Genomic DNA, 22,583 nt, shown 5'->3' with positions numbered 1-22,583 from the left:
TTCTCACGGGGGGCATACCCCTGGACCCACCATAGTCTCATAAAACACTAGTCCTCTAAATAGTTCTCTATAGAATTCCCTGGGTAGGATCTTCAATTTAATTTTCTCATGAGGGCCTGATCGGTACTGTGCATGTGCAACAACTCTCAACAGAGATCAGAAGGAAGCAGGATGGCAGATGACATACACATGAAAAATGCGTTATATAAAATGAGATTTACTCGCCCCAGGTGAGTTTCATTGTTGAGGCTAGAATGAGTTGGATAAAGCAGAGAGCCAGAGGTGTCTTAGCTGTTGAACCGGACTCCATCAGTCACAGAGTCATATTTGGACTTCAGGTTATTTGTGGAGTCATGGATTGATTTCTTTACTCTCTCATGGCTGTAAACACTGTCAGCCCCATCGACATAGCTGTAATCACTCCCATCACAATCCAGGAGATTCTGCAGCAGTTCTGCTGCCGGTCTGATCAACTCATTTCTAAAGTAGACTTCATAGATTAAAATGAAAAAATACCCATAATGCTTCCTTGAAATATGCTTTGCTGGGCTGGATTAAAGGGCCAGTTCTCCCTCATCCCCGCCTCCCCCCCCCCCCCCCCCCAAAAAAAATCACTCTCTTGCCGTGTTCACGCTTATTGCAAAGTCTCGCCTTGCATTACTTAAAACATTTAAATTTCATTGCGCTTTATTCACTGTATCTAACAAAACACACATCAGCTGGTTTGCCAGTTAAATGAACCCAAAATAAACAACATAGCTGTGATTTTTATTGCAATAAACAGATATAAAAAATATGCTGAAATAACTACAAGATTATGCATATTTGTAAAATGTCTGAAGTCCTGCTTTGTTATGTCTGTGTGCAAGGCCACAAGCAAACAACTTATAAAATGCTTCTTTGCTGAATGGAATTGGGATTGATGGTGCTAGGCTATGCTAACATTGTAGCTGTTCCATCAACACTCCAAATAAGGTCATCTAGATATAAAACGTGTGTGTTGATGTTAATGCTCATCAATGCACTGAACAATACAATACAAGATAATAAATGGCTTGGTCACTCTTGGTACAACAGACCTTAAACTATTTCATAGGAACCATTTCTTTAGTAGCAAGAAGTTGCAGCTCTTTACTCATCATTGGATCTCACACTTGCATCAACAAATAGAGGATTCATTCATGTTCAACCACTTCATAACATACAGCTTTATATGGACTACATGAGATTCTGTTTTATTTTTGAAGTGTCAGCTGACATTTTTCTTTATCTGTCTCCAGTCACATGCTGCCAGATCGACTCTCCAAAGGGGAGGAGGTAGGTCTATTTTTGCAAATGATTTGAAATGAAATGAAATGATTTTTTCCCCTACGATTATGCTGATATATTACAAACATCAAGTCATCATTCCTTTTGGGCAACACATTTGTATTAATCAGTGACATTTGTAAATGAACAGACATTCAAAAATAATTTAGCCCTGAGAAAGCTGAGCATATGATACAGGTGCAACCGCAAAAAATCATTGTAGGTTAAAGCAAAATGATGATGATAATAACAGAGCCAGAGGAAGGGGATAGTATTATGAGAACATATCCATCCATCCATCCATCCATCCATCCATCCATCCATCCATCCAACCATCCAACCATCCATCCATCCATCCATCCATCCATCCATCCATCCATCCATCCATCCATCCAGTCAGTGTGGGCTGGAGTCTGTAGGTGGATGGATGGGGAAAAAGTCAATGAAATCCCAGATAGGAGATTTTAATTTTTTAAATGTGAATTTCCTGCCTATACATTCGTGGCCACAATTATTTAAAAAAACACAATGATTCTGTCTGTTCTGTGTTTATGAAAATAATGAAAATCAATACATCCATGTCTTGGATATTGATTATGAAGTGTTTCAGTTGGACACATAGCTGGAGAAAAGGTGCCCGTGGTGTAAAACATCAATATGAGCCATGAGACATCTGAGAATCAGAAAGAGGGGTTTATTTATTAAATGGGCTTTTTTAATACCAGCAGCCCCCAACCAGAGAGGGAGAAATCTATTAAAGTGACATAAATATCAATATCTCCACCACGAGTAGACGAGTAGTCACTGTTTTGTACCTGGCCGTGGTATGGATGTGTACTGCTTCATGCTGGAGGACCGTATGTATGAGGACACCTGCTGGGCTCGACTCTACAACTCAAAGTGAAGAGATCTTCTTTGGATGCTGTGGTTCTCCTCTGATCAAAAATGTCTTTTGTTTTCTCCCTCAGATTTTCTTTTTTTGCTTCAATTTTTTGAAGCACATTGTCTCTGAGAAGTTCTCAGCTGTCAGGAAACAGAGGTGTGTTCCTCCATTTGTGTTATTTCATCTCATTATTCTCTATGTGTCTGTTATGTTCTTTACTTCTTAGATTTCGCAATATATTTATAATGAAGCCATCGTTGTCTAATGCTTTATAGTAATGTGACATGAATATTCTGTTTCCATAGGCAGATATAAAATATGTGATCCAGTATTCTTTCTCTTCTTTTCATCTCTGATGTTATTTCATCATCATGTTCTTTTCTTTCAGAAGGAAGAACTCTCACATCAAAGACAGTGATTTCACTGTGGAAGATCTCTGCCAGTTAAGTAAGTCAGTGTGGTTCCCTCCTGTGGCTCTGCTGCATCTTTGATGAACTTCATTACTGTGAGTGGGACAGGCATGACGGCTTTGTAGGCCAACAGGAAGTTAGCGTCACACTGGTTCCCTCCACAAAGAAGCCTGTGCCACTTTTTCCATTTTGGATAAATGCGAAAAAATAAGCTCTTTGGCAAAAAAAAACCCTTTTATGATACCTAAACGTTTTGTACACGTGTACAATATCTTCACACCGCTTTTATGATTCTTTTTTTTCAGACATGTCAAAACTAATTAACTAATAATTAAAAACAGGATTTATTAACTGATTTTATATTGTAGAACAAAACGTTTAAGTCTCCTCCTCAGGATGTATTAACCACAGAACTTATTTAAAAATAAAAAGACATTTAGAAAACACATAACAGAAAGTGCAAACATGCTGACTCATCTCTGGGTTTGAGGACTCATTCCTGCAGCACACTAGTATTATATTTATAGGTACTGTATATATTCTAATATTATTATATCACTGCAGTATGACCTGAACAACAATTGTATTTGGAAGGAATTGAATGGCTCAGATTTCCTCAACAAAAGACTTTTCCATTGGATTATTGCAGAAAATAGACTCTATGGCAAACAAAAGTATATTATCCTAAGTTTTTTCAGCAAGATCATCTTCACAAATGAACACCACTTCGTGATTTTTCTAGCTACAAACTTTAAAATCTCTTAAGTTTGTGTTAAACATGGAACTTATTTAAGGCGTCTATCCAAAAACCCATTTAAAACAACACTTTGAGAAGAGGGAAGTGCAAAACTGCTGACTAGTTTCTGGGTTTTCAGACTCCTCCCTGCTATATGATGCTTAATCGGAGTACTTGGACTACTTCTACTGCGTGGTGGGGTCACAGTATTGAAAGCTACATTTCTTCTCGGCTTTCTTGTTAAATCTAACTGCTAATAACAAGTGAGATGCTTCATGAATTAATGTTATTCCTTTCTTTTCCTTTGAGCTCCATACATTTGTCAACAGAAAAGCAGGAAACGGTTAAGTCAGAGTTGTTAAAAGCGTGATTATTGTGTTGGAGCTCCTGCCTCTCGCCTCTGGTCTGATGCAACGAGGAATAACAAAGGTTCTGAGACAAAGCAATGAGACATGGATGATGACACAGCGCTTTCATCTCTTTGGAAAAGACTACATTCCAGAACATGTTGCGTCACAAAGCTATACGTCTGCAGGCTCCTCCAGTAGCATGTTGCCGAGTTGATTAGTTTCACAGCGTTCATAATTAGCTCATCATTTCTTTTTATATCAAGCTTTTGCAAGGTGAAGTTAATGTATCGAGACTTCTGATACAACTGGAGGAGGAACGGAGAAACAGTGTTGAGGATATGTCTCAGAGGTGTAGAAAGCTGCACCGCTGCCATTAAGAACACCAGTAATGGCTCTGTTACATTAAGAGTCCTAGTAAACGGTTCCAGCACGCACAATACCAATCAGTGGAACTATTAAATAGAGAGCCAGGACTCATGACATCATGTCCAGGCGAGCTTCTGTAACCCAAAGCAATCTCTCATTCAGTTTCTTTCCATATCCTCGGACAAATTGGCTCCAAAACAGCAGTTGATGTAATGAATTCAATCATTTACGATTTCAAGAAAGCTAAAACACTGCAGCCCAGTGAAAAGCACTGAGCATGGCAGCGTGGGAACTTACGTCAGCGTGAGAAATATTAAATAGACCATGTTATGCAGTAGTGATGTCATGTTCAGCCCTTCATTGATTACACACGTCTGTCTTCATGGTTAATTTGAAGCAAAGTTTCCATGTTAACCAATGGGCTGTTCAGACAGGATATGCCGAGGAGAGTGTGTGACTCTTGAATTAAAGAGCAGGCGAATGAGTCCTGAAAACCTTCAATTCAGAGTTGATGCATCATCTCAACATCATTAATATTTAGAACAGTAGCCTAATGGCCGATATCATTGAGTGGCAGATCTATCGGAGCACCCTGAACGATCAGATCATCGGTCAGGGTGCTTCAGCAAATCCACCAGAAAGTCAAAGCATTAAAGACATTTACAACACACAATGTAAAAACCTCTGAATGGATAAGACTCTGAAATGCAGCACCGAACTCATTGAGTTAATGAAGCAAAGAGAAAAACACCTCTTATATGTACTAAGTAATGATGTTAATAAATAATTCAGACGTTGCACAGGCAAAGTGTTGATTCACCACAGTGGTCTTTAAATGAAACCCTCTTTGTCTGAGACAAGAATGAATAATAACGAGTGACCTGGAGACGGACTCATGAACAGCACTGGTCGAAGCAACGCGACGTTGAAGGCCTTTAGGAAGTTTACAGCTGAAGTTACAAAGTGGACAAAAGCTTCTCCTACTTCTGGGTTCCTTCAGCTCCTGCTGTGAAATGTGCCGTCGGTTTAGGAGCTGAACTAACCAGCCTGCTGCTGTGTGTTGGCTTTAGAGTCCAGGGACCGTGGCAGCGTGACCAGTCTGAGCAGCGACTTTTCCCTCATCACGGAGGAGGTGGGCGGAGCCTCATCCAGCCTCACCAACGACACCGTGGACCTGTTCTCCGGCCCGCCCCAGGCCTCCAGCTGGTCAGTATTGCACACACAATGAGGAGGGAACGTATGTAGCCAGCATCCTTTCTGAGAAATCCACCTTTTCTGTGCGGCCGCTCTGAAAGCTCCAATTTGAAAATCTGCTGTGCTGCTGATGTTTTCTATTCATACATTCAACCATTCATGGCATGCTGTCATGCCAGGGGCCACCTGCCCGTCCACATGTGGACTGGAGCAGCCGGCTTTGAAGCAGCATAGATAGTAGCCCAAACAGTTAAAAGCAGAGGAGCGATGCTCGTCTATCATACTCCAGTGGTTAGAGGGGAGAAGATATTGTTTTCATTAAAACTTTGCACTCCAAGCACTTTTTTATATGAAGCACTGACATGAAGCGCTCCCCAGCGTTTCTGCCAGGGTTAGACTCTTTGTGGACACGGCAGCTGTGGATGAGTATAGATCCACACAGACCTTCCAGCTGAAAACAACACGCCTTTAATAACAATGCAAGTGGCAGCGATGACAGGAAGACGATGAAATACCAGCCAGAAAGACCAGGTTCTAGCAACACATCCATGAGTTTGAAGGAACAGCTATTTGTATTACTATAAGACAGCATCTAACAACAGTAACAGTCAATGGCCCAGTTCCAATGTCCTCTAATGGGCTCACACGCTCAGTAAGTCCATGAGGACTTGGGCTCTACCACACTGTGAAATTAGGAGGAGGTGACTCGGACGGTCTAGGGTCTCTTATTTGTTTATTTGTCTTTTTTATAACCAAATGTATTTCACCTTCAGCTGGCCGTTTCCTTTGCCAGGGCTGACAGTACTAATAATCAGGTGGTATACTGTATGTTGATGCAGGATAGTTTATCTAATAATGCATTCAAAATAAATTGAAATTATAACGGCGACACTGGAAATAAGCAGAGTAAATAACACACTGGTGTCCGTCTTTCCATAAAAGTTCCCTCTGTAATCTTATTATGTATGTCACATGTTCCACAGAGCAGTGGAGAGCGTTTAACTGATTTTTATCCATTTGGGATACTGGTTATTTATTATTTTTCTCCATGATGCTTCATGCTTCACATATGATTGAGCTGGGCACCTCTCAGTCTGACAGCCGTGACATTAGAGCGGGGAGGACGATCCCTCCGAGACGACACGTACGGGGATAAAGGTCCAGCACTCACCTGCAACATTTACTGTCCCCCGGCAGATCTGCTCCCCCAGTGGGCTTTTCACTCTTCCTTATGATAGTGTCGGTCTCAGACCCGGCAAAACAAGCTCCTGTTTTCTGCGGGGATGTGAGCGGCACTTTTCTCAAAGGTTCTGAGATTTTTAAGTTGAAGTGCTCAAAAGTCCTCAGAAACAAGACGGCGAGTGCTTTCATGGAGGCGGCCGCGTGCTCTCCTCGTTGGGAACGGCTGAAAAAAGATGCTGGCGCGACACAGACCCCCAAAGAACAATAAACCCAACAAGGAAGATTATTACAGGGAGCAAGAAACAACCTCCAGTTCATCAAACAGTCTGATATATACCGTCTCACACAGCAGCACTCAGATACAAGGGTGATGTGGATTATCCTTTCAACTGATAAACATGGTGCAATTCAAACAGGATCAATCAAATATTTGTCTCTCGCCTTTGACCTCCAGACATGTATATTTTTTTAAATAATGTCCAATGGGGGACACCGGAAGGGGTGGGACTGAGATTTAAGGTGGAACTGCATTACGTCACAAAATCAACTTGAACATGAGCCAGAATCATTTCTAGTTTTTCACTGCAGATCAACGTAGAATTTTCATTAAAATAATGATTTTATCACACAGGACATCTGTCTTAACGGGGCCTTTACCCCAGTATTTTAGATTTCATTCCATTGTCAGGAGGATCTGTGAGGTGTTTTGCTGATGTCATCATGTTTAAAAGCATCAGAAGCTGCTGGTGCTCCTCCTCCGTGGATGCTCATGTTCCATGTCTCTCCTCAGGAGGAAAGGCACCACCTCCTCCCCTCAGATGGTGGTCTGGAATAAACCCAACCCTCTGGACGAGCACCTCTGCCACCCACTCAACGAGGCCAGGTCTTCCAGCTCCTCCTCCTCCAACCAATCGGAGCACGGCGTCACACGCACTGGCAGCAGCCCATTGGCTGTCCCCGGAAGAAGGTGGGTCCAAGTCCAAGTTTGTGTGCCATCTTGTTTTCAGACACAACTCCAGTAATGTACATTTTGGATGATGACCAGAGGCAGAGTGCTTCGGTTGTGGAGCCGCCTGCAGAGTCTGAGGCCTCCAGCTGCAGCTCATGTATGAGCAGGGAGATTCTGCATATTCACCTCATATGTTCATACATGAATACATTATTCCAGCATCACTGAAATGCAATGAAAACCTTCTGTCACTAAGACATTGTGTTCAGTGTGTGGTGGTTGTAAACTCCGGCTCAGAACTAGAGTAGTAGAACGTCTGGGAGCCACGCCTGCACCTGCTGTGTTTCCTTCAGTTAGTGAGTGAGTTTTCACCGGGAATACATTTTTATTTATTCTTAACTATGAAAATAGATTTAATGCCTGGCAACCAAAAACTCTTATTAGCTGCTTATTGTATTTCATTGTACAGTAAAGCTGAGACCACCTGGAGGCTTGGTAACACACCTGACATGTCCCCCCTCTCCCCGTCTCTCTCAGGTTAGCATCAGACCACACTCGCTCCGGGTCCTCCCTCTCTACAGAGTACGGGAGTTGGCAGATAGTTTCGGGTTGTGGCAGCATCCACGACCACGCCCACTTCCCTCCACCTCTGGCCTCGGCCTCCTCCACCTCGTCTGCTGTGGCTGCTGCCTACGACTCCCCGCTGCCCTTCAGTTTTCAGGATGAAGGACCCAGCGGGCGGATGTACGTAACACTGTCCAGTAGGCTTGGGTGGGGTCTGTTCTTTTCATCCCTTCCTGACATTTCACCGGGGTATCCTGCATACGTGAAGCTCACACAACACTGAACTGCTTACAGCTATAGCATTACTGATCATTTAATATTCCCCGCTCACAGCGTGTACCAGCGCTAGTTTTAATTTATGTCTATATATCAACCAGCTGGACTCACACACTGATCTCTGTGTCTCTTTATTACTGTTCAGCTAACTGAATAAGAGTGAGTGTTTAGTCATGTTTAGCATGACCAACACTAACTATAGACAATATATAATGTGTGTGTTTTCTGTTCAGACTGTGTTAGAGATGTTTCTCCTCATAACAGAGTTTAAACTCTAGTGCACACAGAGGAAGAGGCTATGTGACGGTAACAAACTTTAAATGGCATTCTGACCAATCAGAAGGCACAGGATGTCGTGATGATGAAATCCTCATTTAATCAGCAGCTTCGGAGCGACTGTCTGGTTAACAAGCGTACGAGCCGTGATGGGATTACTAACTGAACCTGAAAAATGTGCACATGATCATGAATGCATGATTACTGATTTACGGTCTTTGTTATGTGTTACACTGGTGCACTATTTGCATAAATGTCAGCTTCTAAATAACAAAATCCTGCTACGTTTGAGGTCACTTGTAAAGAGTTTGATTTATCAACTTGTTAATGTTCCACTCAGCCAGCCGGTGGCCGTATCCTAGTCGTCAGACATCAGTGTGGATGGATGGCTCAAACAAACACAGGACTTTCACCCAGGAGACCGTGTTCATGTCCGTGTGAAACCAAAAGTCAGTGTTGACTTATTTCAAGTTACGTACATAAGTTAACGTAAGTTACATAACAGGATGTCAGTTTCGGCTAATTTTGCTTTTTATTTCCGTGGAGCTCGCTAAATAGTGCACCCGGCGCCGCGTAGCGTTCATGTGTATGTGCTCACCTGTGTTACCACGGAGCTCACCGCAGTGTGTCCTGACTGAGCAGCTCAATTAACTCAGAAATGAACCTATACAATTCCTAGACCGTACCGTAGCCTACTCCACGTACTTCAACCCAAATCACCATCTTTCCCTCAACATAACCAAGATGTTTCCTGTGAACAAGGAGCATCATGAGAGCAGACTTTGTATTCTTCAGTAAACTGAAGTAACGGGCGTGCTGCTCATGTAAAACATAAATGTCGTTCTGCAGAGATGGTTTCCTGTCGAGGAACCTTTTGTCGCAGCTCTCTGTCCCCCCACTGAACCGAGTCGTTATCCACCAGGTCCTTCCTCCTCCTCCTCCTCCTCCTCCTCCTCCTCCTCCTCACATCAGGGGACTCACTTTCATTTCTGCTTGATCTGACTGCCAAATTGAGCGTGTCCCTGCAGCACCACTTGCTGTCGGAAAAAGGCAAATAACTTCTATCCATCTTTTTTTCTGAGGCAACTGGGAAGAGCAGCAGAGAGCTGATGATGATGAGTGTGTTAGCTCTGTGATGGTTAATTCAGAAGTGCATTGTGGGGTCGGTGCAAACTGCCTCCACCTGCGTCATTTCTCTTCTGATTTCTTTGCAGACTTCCTCACTTTTCTGCTTTCTTTTTCTTATCGCGGCTGTTTTAAAGTAGCGTTTCTTCCCCTAACCTTTACCTTCCTCCTTGTCTTATCTCCTCCCCCTCTCCCCCCTCCAGGTGTCCCTTCCCCTCTGAGCGTCAGGCCCGTCTGGAGGCGGTGCGGGAAGTCTTCCTGGCAGCCTACAGCTCCACCGTCGGCCTCAAGTCCTCAGCGCCGAGCCCCTCCGGCGCCATCTCCGGCCTGCTGGAGCAGTTTGCCCGTGGCGTCGGCCTCCGGGGAACCAACGCCATCGTCTGAACCCTCTCAATGTGACTTCAGACCCTCCGTCTGCTTCCATCCATCCATCGCTGCAACACGCCTGGACTCAGTACAATAAAGTGCCAAACATCTCTGTTCAATTCAGGGTTGAAGCATTACTCTTTCATCTTGAATTTCCTTTCAATTTTTTCCAAACCTTATGTGCTTGGATTTATTTATTTGTTTCTGTGCTGCTCTAACTTTTCTCTGGACTTTTAACCTTCCATGTTGACTTCACGAGTCACGTTCAGGGAGAGAAATGGTTCCAGCCACAGTATCAAAAAGGGATGTTAAGAGTGCTTAAATGTAAATGGCTGAGAACATGGGTTCTTTACCTGTTCTTCCTTCCTCTGTTCTTCCTTAATCTGACCGAAGACGGTCCCACCTCTGTTTTTAGTTCTCATCATTTGTGCTGCTATTCATCAATGATCCAAGCAGAGGAATGTTGGTTTGTTTGGCGGATTTTAAAGATTAGATAAATACAGCACTTATTAGTTATTAGTTGTGTCCCAATCCAGCGTCCTTCGTGGTCTAAGTCTGCTCCTTTTTGAAGACCAGGCCGAGTGGTCTCTGAAACGAGAGGCTCTGGTGTACAGAGGATTCCCTTCTGCGTCACTGGCTGTTCCTGCCCCCACCCTTTGTCACTCCCATTGCCTAGCAACCAACTGCAGGCCAATAAGAGGTAATTCTCGTTATCTGATTAAAATGCAGTCAGAGATCATACTTTGTTCTTTTTTATTCTGATGGAGGATCTGCTTCATGATATATTCAGGTGACAGTTTATTCTGCTGCATCTCCTGCTGTTGATCCACTCGCAGACGCCATGTTCATTCAAATCCAATCATCAGCAGAACGCAGAGAATCTTAAGGATAAGTTGGCCCTCGAAGGATCCATCAGTCGGATGATCTGATTGTAGGAAAAGGAGGCTGCGGTCTCTGAAATGGGGCAGTCTTGTCTCAGCTGCTGTGACGCATTCAGTCTCCGAAGGATGGAACTGGACTGGGACTGGAACACAGCTTGTGTTTTCTTTTTTCGAATTTGGATAATTAGATTAAAAAGTAGCTAAAAATCAGAATATGAAATCCATTTTAGAGCTTACAGCTTTGGGGTCAAGACTTTTTAAAAGTCTTGTCTTCATGCAATACTCACATGCCGTATGTACGCTGAAACACTGAATGACTGCTGTAACAATTCCTCCTCCGTACCGCCAGTGAAGGGATCCATTCATAGTTAGGGGTGAAAATCTACAGTCCTTAGTCTTTCAGCCATTTTGAGAATATGAGGTTTCAGCAGTGTTTTGTCCCGATCTCACGTCACATTCTAGTAGGATTCTCAGTCTTGGCCCGATCCCCTTTTGGGGTTGAAGGTTCACCAAACTAGTTCAAACAACATGACGTCTAATACGGGGGTTTCTTGTTGGAAGGTATTCGCGGTATGTCGACATTCTCACCTGGCAGTCGCTGTGAAAGTGGTCTGATAGGTTGATTGGTTGATTGATTGTTTCGGAAAGTTATGTTAAGTGGCTGAAGGTGGTCTGAGTAGGGAACCGTTTCAGCTACGCTAACGGCTAAATGGATTGTTTCAGAACGCTACCTCCACATGCATCGTGAGCTGTGCTCGGCTAGCTACATGCGTACGATGCTGAACTCTCCATATTCTCCATCGTCCGTATGGGGATGTATTTCCCAGTGAAACAGGACAGACAGGCGCCGCGTAACGTTGGGAGGAATTTGATTTGATGGTTGAAAGACGAGCTCACGACCTTCTTAAGCTCTGTGCTGCTAAAGTTGGGGATTCATTGATAGATGGATGTCATGTTTTTTTGGTTGGTACTAGAATTTATTTAGGGGGTAATTTTTCAGCATATATTCTTGATAAGGTGATTTTTAGATGTGATCTAAAAGGGTTAGAAAGGCATTTTTCATTAGAATTCAGTTCAATCATAATGATTATGTGCTAGCGTTAATGTGACTACGGGACATTTGAACTCGCACACCGTTTTAAAAACAATAGGATGGTCTCAGTGTGGATCTCTGTGACGAACGCTCTCAGCCAGTATGGACAGATGGACGATTGCAGCGTCTCAGCGTACGTACGGCATGTCAACAAATCTGATCTCGTCCTCCAGCCAGATCACTTTCACTCTGTTTTCTTCTCTGTAAAATCAGTTCTGGCCTCACACAGCACAGCTTGTGAAGATCGTAACCCAGACAATGAAACATGCAGCGTTTCACCTCGCCAGTCTAGCGTCCATGTCCATATCCGGAAAAGTCTCCTTTCCAGTAGCACTGACATGGTGGCACAAGAGGCACTGAGCATCGTGGTAGCAAATCTGTGAACCGAAGGCCTTTTTTAAATGTTCTCTCTCGTGGGGCTGGTGGAGCGAGGTCCACCTGATCCCTGCTAGCGCTGGTTCAGACACGCGTTTCTGCCGGAGCTACTTCTGAGGTAGATTCAGACTTTTTAAGTCAGCTTGTCGGTGTTGCCAAACGGTTTTGACGGCTGCTGTACCTCAGGACCTTTTGTTGTGCCTTCTTTAATCTTCAGTAACACTGGGTCGGGCCCGACTAATCCTGGTCCAGTTTCAGGTGCATTTCTGTTTCTTAAATGGTTCTAAGAGCTGAACCGGGGATGTTTGCGGCTGATTGTTGATGAACCTTTTGACTGTAGAGCATGAGCAGCGTTGGCTTTGCAACAAAGCTTTTCCTGTGACTCCCTCACTTGGCTGCAAGATTATACGTTTTGTTGTACGGTGACATAAAGCTGTTGAGTCTTATGGATGAGACGCCATTTTGAATTTCTGCCGTTCAAAACAGATTATAGGAGAAGAAGGATTTTATTGCTTTGAAGGAAATCATAGTAGGAATTTTGGGAATTGAATTTCCTCACATTCATTCTGATAGAGAGATGAGAAGATTGACACAAAATTGTCTCCGTAGCCTGTTTCCATTGGCGTATTTTGATGTGCATTTTGAAGTCATCACATTAGGAAAGTGGTATGGAAATCCCACAATTCCGTTTTTACACTCACCTGAAGTGTATTTTTCAGATTGGACATAAACGTTTCTAGCCTTCATGCTAAGCTAGGCTAACCACTTCCTGACTCCGGCTCTGCAGCAAATGCTCTGCCATGAAAGCGGAATTGATTTTCACATCTCACACTCAGAAAGAATTGGAATAAAAGACGTTTCCTAAAACGTTTCTTTCAACATCCCCTTATTCGTGATGCATTAAGAATCTGTGAGCGTTTGGTTCGTATGGCTGCACGCATCGTTCTCCGCGTGGGCGTCGAAGTGGAATTCTTCACTCGGACACAAACTGACAGTAGAAGGCCTCATCTCTTCTTTTTAACATATCTTTTCTGAAAACAAGTTCATGTTGAAGTTTCATGTTTTTTATTTTTATTTTTTAGCAGAATTTCTGCCTGCAGCCAATCACAGGACACTTGCAATAACACTGTCATTTTCACATCGCTGAAAAGAGGCATCGAAGGAAAAAGAAATCTGAGTTACGTCAAATTCACTTTCCCTCTGGCTGGTTTTGCATGAAACCTTCTGATTCTTATTTTAAATGAATTTTTATTTCTTATTAAAATTCTGCATTGCACTCGTCCTGATCTTCTCTGTAAAGAGATATCTTCTTTGTACAGCGGATGGATTTTTAAGTAATTCTTTTTTTTGTTTGTTAAATTGCTCTTAATTGTTGGCAGGCGAAGGCTTCAATGGAAAGTGAACCGAGCAGCAGGTGGCAATTGTGAATAAACGACAAAACAACAACTTCTTTGTGACCCACTTGTTTCTTTCTTGTTCAAGTTAACTTAGATTTAATACTCTCAGCAGTATATAAACTATTTACACCACATGAACACTCAGAGGAGGAGCTGACACTAAGTGGTCTTTATTAACACACCGAAGATGTAAGTACATGTAAATGAGAATTTAATGTCAAATACGAAAGCACTTATATAACTGGATGTCTCTAATTCCAGATTGTATTTCCTTGTCTAAGCTAAATAAATTAATAGGACAGGAGATATCTTAGTGGTTACATTTTCTCTTTGATGTCTGAGGTCAGAGGTCATCCCACACAATGTTTACATGCACCAAATAGTGCGGTTATAAAAACACAATATTCCTACTAAACTATTTACATTTCTGATGAAAATGAATATTCTACCAATGTTCCCGTTTACATGCAGCCCTTCATATTCAGATCAACAGAACGTTTTAGTCTTTTCTCTTACCGGCATCATCCGGTCCGTTTCGGGAGCTCACCATCACCTCCTCATCACCGGGTCGGTGAATCCCAAGTTTGACAGAACTGAAATTCTCAGCAGAATATTTTATAACATTAAACATCACTGATCAACCGTAGCAACATTAGCTTGTTAGCAGAAGAAGCATGTAAACGGTTCAGATCCTGGCTTTTACTTTTGTAGAGATACAGGGATGTTCTTTTGTATAAACACTGGGTTTTTCCACCAGATAGGAGATGTCCGTCCACTCTAAGTCCATGTAGTTGGATCCGTACAGTGAGTACGAGTCAGGAAACTCACCACATTGATAATTATTAGCTTATTAATGTCAGACAGTTCATCTTCTGCTGGAAAACCAGTCACATAATCAGAGAAGACTCCAGATTATCCCTATTCTTCTGTTTTTTCTTTCGGTTTGACAGACCTACACAACTGTACCTTTCTGATAACAGTTTGGCGCCGCCCACAAAATACATCTTCGCTGTTTAGAAACACAAAAAAGGGTGTATAGAGTGGATGTCCTCTCACTCCTCTGCCACACGAAATGGGCAGATTGTGTGTCTAGTGGGAGGAGACGGTGATGGTGGTTGGACCTCGGCATTCACATAAGGTCACCAATCAAGTCACCGAGGCCTGCCGCTGTATATCTTTAGCCTAAGCAGTTATATAAGAGATATAAGGCTGCTGAGTATCTGCTCTTTGCTTCGGTGAGAGGAGCATTCAAGCACACCTTAGTGGTGCATTACATCATACGATGGTGTGGTAACATTTCGGATACAACTAGGAACCTTTTGGATTGCTAACGGAGCTAGAAAGCCTGAGCCTTCTCGTTTGTGTACCATCCACGCGCTCTCTATGGTAACTTGGATTTTTATTTTGGTGTTGGACTGAGATATGGACATCTCTGGGGGTTTGGCTGTAAAAGAGGAACTATTCTGCACCTTTTCTGGTGCGTACTTGTATTTTAGGTCACTAAAACACGTTCACATGCTTAGATGTATTTTTCCCATCAGGCTGTGCTGCAGCATCTCTTCTCACCCTCTCTGTGAAATGCTCTGTTTGAGCTCCTGCCCCTCCCTTCCAAAAAGCCCGGTCTGCTCTGATTGGTAGCGTATCACTTTTACGAAAGAAAAGACAAGATTTCAGAGGTTTACATTTGGACTTTTTAAAAGACCTTTTACATGCACAGAAATCTATAATCTAGAAAAGATAAGAGGTCCTCTTTAAATATGTGATGTATTTTACAGAGTAACTGACTGATGTAAAGACTTTGATGATTCTGCTGCTGCCATCAGTTCATAAAAGCTCAGCTTCAGGGTTCTGAGGTACTCATAAATATAACTTTTATCGTCTACTTCAAACTTCTGGCTGGCTGAATGTCCCATGCCAAAGGCAGAGGAGGCAAAATATATAATAAATCAAGAGCACGAATTAAGTCATTTGTGTGCACAGATTAGTGTTTTTTCTTCTTATCCTTGATACCTCTTGGGCTCCGTGGCAATCCGTACAACACCACTGTAACCTGCAGCCTCAAAACGTCTCTTTGCATCAAAGGCGTTTGTGTTTAATTCAGACAATTCACCAAAGTCACGTTGAGTTTTAGCAGACCGTCTTCCAATGCAAGCCTCAGTGTTTGAGATTTAAATTCAAGTTACTTAGTTTAACTTGGAATTGTGTTGTGAGACGGTTGACTGCCTTGATATATCAGCACTGTGTTATTCTGGCACACTAAACGCACAAACAAAACTGCATTGTGAATTACGTTTCCATGGAAACTTGGCGTGGATTATGTTTGCTCTTCTTTAGTATCACTTTTTTCACAATGTGTTTATTGGCTTAGAGACAGACAGGTAAGTCTATCACAGGGCTGACATGTAGAGACAGACAGGTAAGTCTATCACAGGGAGACATGTAGAGACAGACAGGTAACCAGTCTATCACAGGGCCGACATGTAGAGACAGACAGGTAACCAGTCTATCACAGGGCTGACATGTAGAGACAGACAGGTAACCAGTCTATCACAGGGCTGACATGTAGAGACAGACAGGTAACCAGTCTATCACAGGGCCGACATGTAGAGACAGACAGGTAACCAGTCTATCACAGGGCCGACATGTAGAGACAGACAGGTAACCAGTCTATCACAGGGCTGACATGTAGAGACAGACAGGTAACCAGTCTATCACAGGGCCGACATGTAGAGACAGACAGGTAACCAGTCTATCACAGGGCTGACATGTAGAGACAGACAGGTAACCAGTCTATCACAGGGCTGACATGTTGAGACAGACAGGTAACCAGTCTATCACAGGGCCGACATGTAGAGACAGACAGGTAACCAGTCTATCACAGGGCTGACATGTAGAGACAGACAGGTAACCAGTCTATCACAGGGCTGACATGTAGAGACAGACAGGTAACCAGTCTATCACAGGGAGACATGTAGAGACAGACAGGTAACCAGTCTATCACAGGGCTGACATGTAGAGACAGACAGGTAACCAGTCTATCACAGGGCTGACATGTTGAGACACAAAACATGATTTATTTTGTTATTGGATGTATTGTTAAATAGATGCACAATATATATATATATATATATATATATATATTTTTTTTATTTTTTTTTATTTAATATTTTATATTTGTATTATATTATATTTTTTTTACAATACATACAAATAAATGTGGCACTAATAACCCCCCATATCCGGACCGCAAGTTGCGAGCAAACAGCATAAAAACTTGTGGAGGTCTTTGCCTCCACCTGGCGATGGATGGAGAGAATAAGCCCCCCCTCCCCACCTCCCCCTCTCTCTCGCCATGAATGAAAGCCTCCTCCTCAGGTATGCCTCCTAACCTTAGCTGCGCTCCAGCGACCGTCAGCAGCAACAGCAACAGCAGCAGCAGCAGCAGCGGCAGCAGCAACAGCAACAGCAGCGGCAGCAGCAGCAGCAGCAACTCCAACCGGAGCCGGTCGACTCACTCTCCGCCTCTCACTCGGCTGGATGGAACAAAACACACATCGCAGCCACAGGGAAAACTAGTGCTGTAATACAAGTGACAACTTCCACGCATTCAGAAGAAGTGATTTAAAAACAGAAAAGAACAGAAAAGAAGCCTCAGCCATGGCGACAATAGGAGAATTCGACCCGCTCAACTCCACCGTACCTGCGACGAAGATTGAAATCACCGTTTCCTGCAGGTGAGCCGCGCAAACACGTTTTCTACCTTCATTCTCTCGTTGCCTTTTCATATCTACACATTGTATGCTTGCTGTTCAATTCAATCCCATCGTCCTGATTGTATCTTTAGGTGGTGTGATAATTCTGTGCGTAGTTTCCTGCCATTTTTTCCTGACTTTTATTGCGCGCCTTTAACGTGCGCGGAGCAAACTCTTGATGTTTTACTCGATCATTTTGGTTGTTGTCGCTCAGGAGGGATTTGCATGTGCTGTGGGTGTAGGAGTGCGTGGGGGCGCAGGAACCAACAGGAGCAGGGTTTATTCTGAGTGCCGTGGAGAGCTCCGGAGAGCGCAACTCTGAGATCACATGAGTGTGCGTGGATCGCAGAAATGTTGGAGCCGACAGTGAGGGGAAAGGCACAGCGAGGCAGCGCCGGTTCTGGTGCGAACTATGGTGGTTTTAATAAAGCCTGGAGAGGAAGGGGGAGAAGGGATGGGAATAATTTAACATTTCATCAGCAGAATCTAATAGGAGCAAACTGTCGGACTGTAAGGCTCAGTAGGAGTACACACAAATCAATTCAACGTTTGGAAGAGAGGACATTTGTCATTATAGGAATATATTGTTTAGTAATGCTAAACAGGAGACATGTAAGGAGACAGGCTTAATTTAAAATACTTATAAAAGAGAATGAAACATGTATTTTGTATGACAATGAAAGTTTCAGTGTGGGTCAAAGTCAAAGAATAATTTCTAGTAGGAGATGCAGTAAATGGAGGAAAAGAGAAAAAGGATCTGCTGTGTATAAGAAGTGGACGTAGTCATCGTGACATCACCCGTTGGTTTGTGGACTACGGTTTTGTAGTGTTAAGTGTTGAATTCAGCATTGTGGCATCACCATCTTGAATTTTTGCAACCAGTAGAGGAAGTGACCATATTTGGGCTGTGGAGGAGCGACGGGTGGATTTGATGAACACAAGCAGCAGAGTGGCACATATGAGACCATAAACTCACGTAAACATCCGTGCAAACTGACTTATTTTTGCTACCAGAGGAGTCGCCCCCCGATGGCCAGTAGAGAGAATAGCAGTTTCAGCACTTCGGCTTCACTTTTCAGGACCAGCAGTTGCTCTCTGCTCCTAGAGGCTAGCTCACTCCTCTTGCCGGTGGACGAACACAGGGCCTCATTTCGGGAGAAACGAGAGAAAAATACTTTTGATTGATAACGTTACATTTGTGATGGAAAATAGCTAAGTTAGCTAGCTAGTAAATTGTGTGAGACAAGAGATACAATAAACTAGATGATATGACGACAAACCTAATACATGTTGAGACTTTCTTGACTTGCATCTATCGTTTAAAAACATGTGAAATTCATGGTACAATTTAAACAGGATCAAAAAATCCTTTGTTTATCACCGTTGACTACAGTAGGCTACATATTTTTTTTACGAAAAAGGACCCGGGGGGACACAGGAAGGGGCGGGACTTAGCCTCAGACAATGCGACAGTACAAATTAAAATGTCTCCGATTTCTCTCTGTGGCAGTGATATATGGAGGGGGGTAACTCATGTTTTCCCAGGAAGGGCGGATCCAGACCCCCTTGTTCCCCCTCAGGATTTCTGCCCATGATACCAGATAACCGTTTTAATTATTTAATCCCAGTTACCACTTTTAAACCCTTGTAATGTACTTATATGCAGAAGTATTATATGCAGAACTATTAACCCTTTTTGTCCTTTTCATTTTTGTTTTCATGATCATTTTGGCTGTGTTAATGCATATGGCATACGTTTATGCCAAAGGAATTGGGGATTTTAAATTTTTTTTTTTATCAACCTTCTATAATACACTGTGCAAACACTTTTGTTACACTGTGACCCTTAGAGATAAAAATGTCCTCATTGAAACCCATTATAACTGTCATTTTTGACCCCAGGGCCATTGCACCACACAGTCATGATTTTCTTTCTGTCATTCTGGACGTTGTGCTGCAGAATTGTAGTTTTTACAGATTTATTACATTACAGCTCTCTTTTTAGATTTTCATTCTGAAGTCAAGACTTCAAAATTGTAGTTTTTACTGTTTTCCAACAGATTGAGCCATTTTCTCATTTTGGGAATAAAGGGAAAACACATGCAATATTCCTTAGTTCCTTCATGTGTTTTTGCGTACTGGTAGACATTTGAGTGAATATACTCAGCTGATGTGTGTGTTGTTGAAAAAGATGTCAGAGTGTGTTTGTGTGTGTGTGTGTGCGCATGTGTGGGGGTGTGTGTGAGGATGTGTGCATCTTTGTAGGGGTGAAATAAAAAAAAGGAGAGAATATATATATATATATATATATATATATATATATATATATATGATTTTAAGGCACTTTTTTTACAAGGACATTTTTGTCCTCTAAGGGCCACAGTGTGTTTTTCTTTTAAATCTGACACTACACAAAAAATAATAATGCATCAGAATCAATATTTTTGCTTATCATTGACATATCCCAGACTGTGATTGTGTGACCACGGTGGCCAGTTTGCATTGAATATATGGAAAATAATTCATGTTTTGTGTTTTTTTTTTCATAAAAAAATAGTGCCATTATGTAAAGAAACTGGCATTTTAAGGGTTCAAATCCTGAAAATGAATGAATATTTGATAGTTATGTTCAGGACTGATGTTAATTAACAAAATTGACAGAAAAAAAAAAATAAAAAAAAATAATGATATATAATGATTTTATGGCACTTTTTTGACACAGACATTTTTGTCCTCTAAGGGTCACAGTGTATAGTAAGTTGAAAGGCTCCATAAGTCAGCATTATATTCAACAAGATTTGCAAGGTGCAGTCAATGGAAAAAACAACAACTTTGAGTTGTGTTGTTTCTCCAGATTGATATATTATCAATAATTGATGTAGCATTGATACGACTCCCCTGTTGATTTCATAATTTGTTAAGGCGTTGCATTTCTATTAAAGGTGCAAGAGGCAGTTTTTCATGGCTTTTCAACATACATTTGTAAATAAATGTGTTCCGGTGAGGCTAGAGACCAGCAAAGTGTCATAAAAGACCTTCCTCTCTTTCCTTCCGCTCCATCTATTGGATTTACTGTTGGACATGACGTTCTATGGATTTTATGTGCCATAGAACCAGATCCACCGAGGTGACCGTCTCCCCCCACCTGCTGATCTGTCCCCCACTGGGATTCCCTCACTATCTTGGATCTGGTCACACAGCAGAGGCAAAGGTTCTTGTTCTGTTGTTGTCTGCTAGACCCCAATGACAGGCCTTCATGTACTTCCATCATCTGATGATGTGAAGTCCTCGTGCCTTCCTTGTATTTTTGACTGAACTGGAGAACTCTTTCTTAATGAGGACCACCAACGTGACACGTCACAGCTGAAGCTCCAGGATGGATCAACAGCTGTTGTCTCTGATTAAACTTCAAACTTGCAGGCTGTAAGTTTTGCCATTTTTATTGAACTTAATGTTAGCATGTTGCGCGGCTAATGTGGCTTTGATTGTCGGCCCACTGGCGTCATGGAGTAACGTTATGTAATGGGGAGACCAGTGTTGGTTGGCCATTTTGGTGCCCAAGGTAAAATGATGATTGGGTGCAATCTAATATTGATTATGTGTCATATAGACATTAGTACTACACAAATAAACAATTTACTTTGACTGAGACCTATATTTGTAACAGGTGTAACTGAAACATTCAATAATAATAATAATAATAATAATAATAATAATAATAATAATCTTATGGAGTACAACTATTAATTATAGTATTGTTTGGTCTCAGGATTGATTCCTTCTAGTAGTCTGGCTTTATGTAACCAAAACTCACAATCCCCCTAACGCCCGCAATGGGATGATTAGAACAGAAATCTATAAATATAGCATTCGTTAGCCAAAATAACTTATATGGTATTGATTTCAGCACAGCGTGTTACGTTCTAAGAAGGAGCAGTTATCCAGATAGCTAGCCACTAGCTTCCCATTCAGATTCATATCATGTAATCTGAACCTGAGTTTAGCAACTATTGTAGCATCACTATTTCGCTTGCCAGAGAAGTGTAGGTGTGTTTTATGTTGTCACCACAAGAGGGCGCCCCCTGAGATTCTGCGCCAGAGACAACGACCTCTCTGCCCTATGTCACTTATAAGCATAATTTATGTATTATATATTATGCAGCAAAGGTCAAGGTCTAAGTTATGAATACATTTATATTTTAATCTTCTAAAATCAGGTGATTTGTGATTAAATTCATGTTGTGCCTTCTTGCCTTTCGATCCAATCCACTTTATTTATAGAGCACATTTAAAAACCAAAGTGCTGTACAAGTCAAACAACAAATCACACAGAGATCAAAAGTACACAATAAAATATACACAGTATGTCACATTAAAAAAAGACAAGTCTCTTAAACTATGTCAAAAGCTAAAGAAAATAAATGTGTTTTGAGGCATGATTTCAACACTTTGTGCAAACCAACTGTGATGCTGTTAAAATGGTATAAAGCAATGAAGAAACCAATAGAAACACTTTGAATATTTCTTTAAAACAAGAAAACATGAACATTTAATAGATATTAGATAATATACATTAAATACATTAAAGAGCTGCATATTTTTAAAACCCAACATTTCCAAATAGTTGGTCGAGTGGCATATTCAATGAGCGTCAGAAATCCCAACCCACCCCTACCTACCACATCTACCAAAACAGGAAGAGGTGCGTTAAGTAAGGGCAGCCTCCTGCTCGGTGTGATTGGCTGCCTGGGCTAAGTGTGACATTGTTGACTCTATTCCTGGCCCTGAAAACTTGAAAATATCTTAACTTTTATGCCCGTCTCAAAGCCGTGAGAAAAGCACGGAGTGGGACAGGAGTGAGACAGGAGTGAGACAGGAGCAGGACAGGAGTGGGACAGGAGTGAGACAGGAGCAGGACAGGAGTGAGACAGGAGCAGGACAGGAGTGGGACAGGAGTGAGACAGGAGCAGGACAGGTGTGGGACAGGAGTGAGACAGGAGCAGGACAGGAGTGGGACAGGAGTGAGACAGGAGCAGGACAGAAGTGGGACAGGAGTGAGACAGGAGCAGGACAGGAGTGAGACAGGAGCAGGACAGGAGT

General features: G+C 42.3%; 2 protein-coding genes across 2 annotated transcripts in view; both read left to right on the top strand.

The window, feature by feature from the left end:
- The window catches only part of mtmr14 (myotubularin related protein 14), a 28,566-nt gene extending 14,792 nt beyond the window's left edge, over window positions 1-13,774 (top strand). Inside the window, exons 13-19 of the mRNA XM_084039095.1 lie at window positions 1,281-1,317; window positions 2,277-2,347; window positions 2,580-2,638; window positions 5,124-5,259; window positions 7,220-7,396; window positions 7,916-8,122; window positions 9,823-13,774. Of these exons, the coding sequence (XP_083895221.1) occupies window positions 1,281-1,317; window positions 2,277-2,347; window positions 2,580-2,638; window positions 5,124-5,259; window positions 7,220-7,396; window positions 7,916-8,122; window positions 9,823-10,003 (868 nt within the window). The 3' untranslated portion in view covers window positions 10,004-13,774. The remainder of the gene's footprint in view (window positions 1-1,280; window positions 1,318-2,276; window positions 2,348-2,579; window positions 2,639-5,123; window positions 5,260-7,219; window positions 7,397-7,915; window positions 8,123-9,822) is intronic.
- A 3,491-nt stretch (window positions 13,775-17,265) lies between these two features.
- LOC311032398 (copine-9-like) overlaps window positions 17,266-22,583 on the top strand; it is a 198,243-nt gene continuing 192,925 nt past the window's right edge. Inside the window, exon 1 of the mRNA XM_084039154.1 lies at window positions 17,266-17,465. Coding sequence (XP_083895280.1) covers window positions 17,389-17,465 — 77 coding nt within the window. The 5' untranslated portion in view covers window positions 17,266-17,388. The remainder of the gene's footprint in view (window positions 17,466-22,583) is intronic.

The sequence above is a fragment of the Eutrigla gurnardus genome (genome assembly GCF_963514095.1).
Source record: "Eutrigla gurnardus genome assembly, chromosome: 2".
In the NCBI taxonomy this organism is placed as follows: domain Eukaryota; kingdom Metazoa; phylum Chordata; class Actinopteri; order Perciformes; family Triglidae; genus Eutrigla; species Eutrigla gurnardus.
The sequence above is the reverse complement of the archived record's forward strand: the minus strand, read 5'-3'. Positions and strand labels throughout refer to the sequence as shown.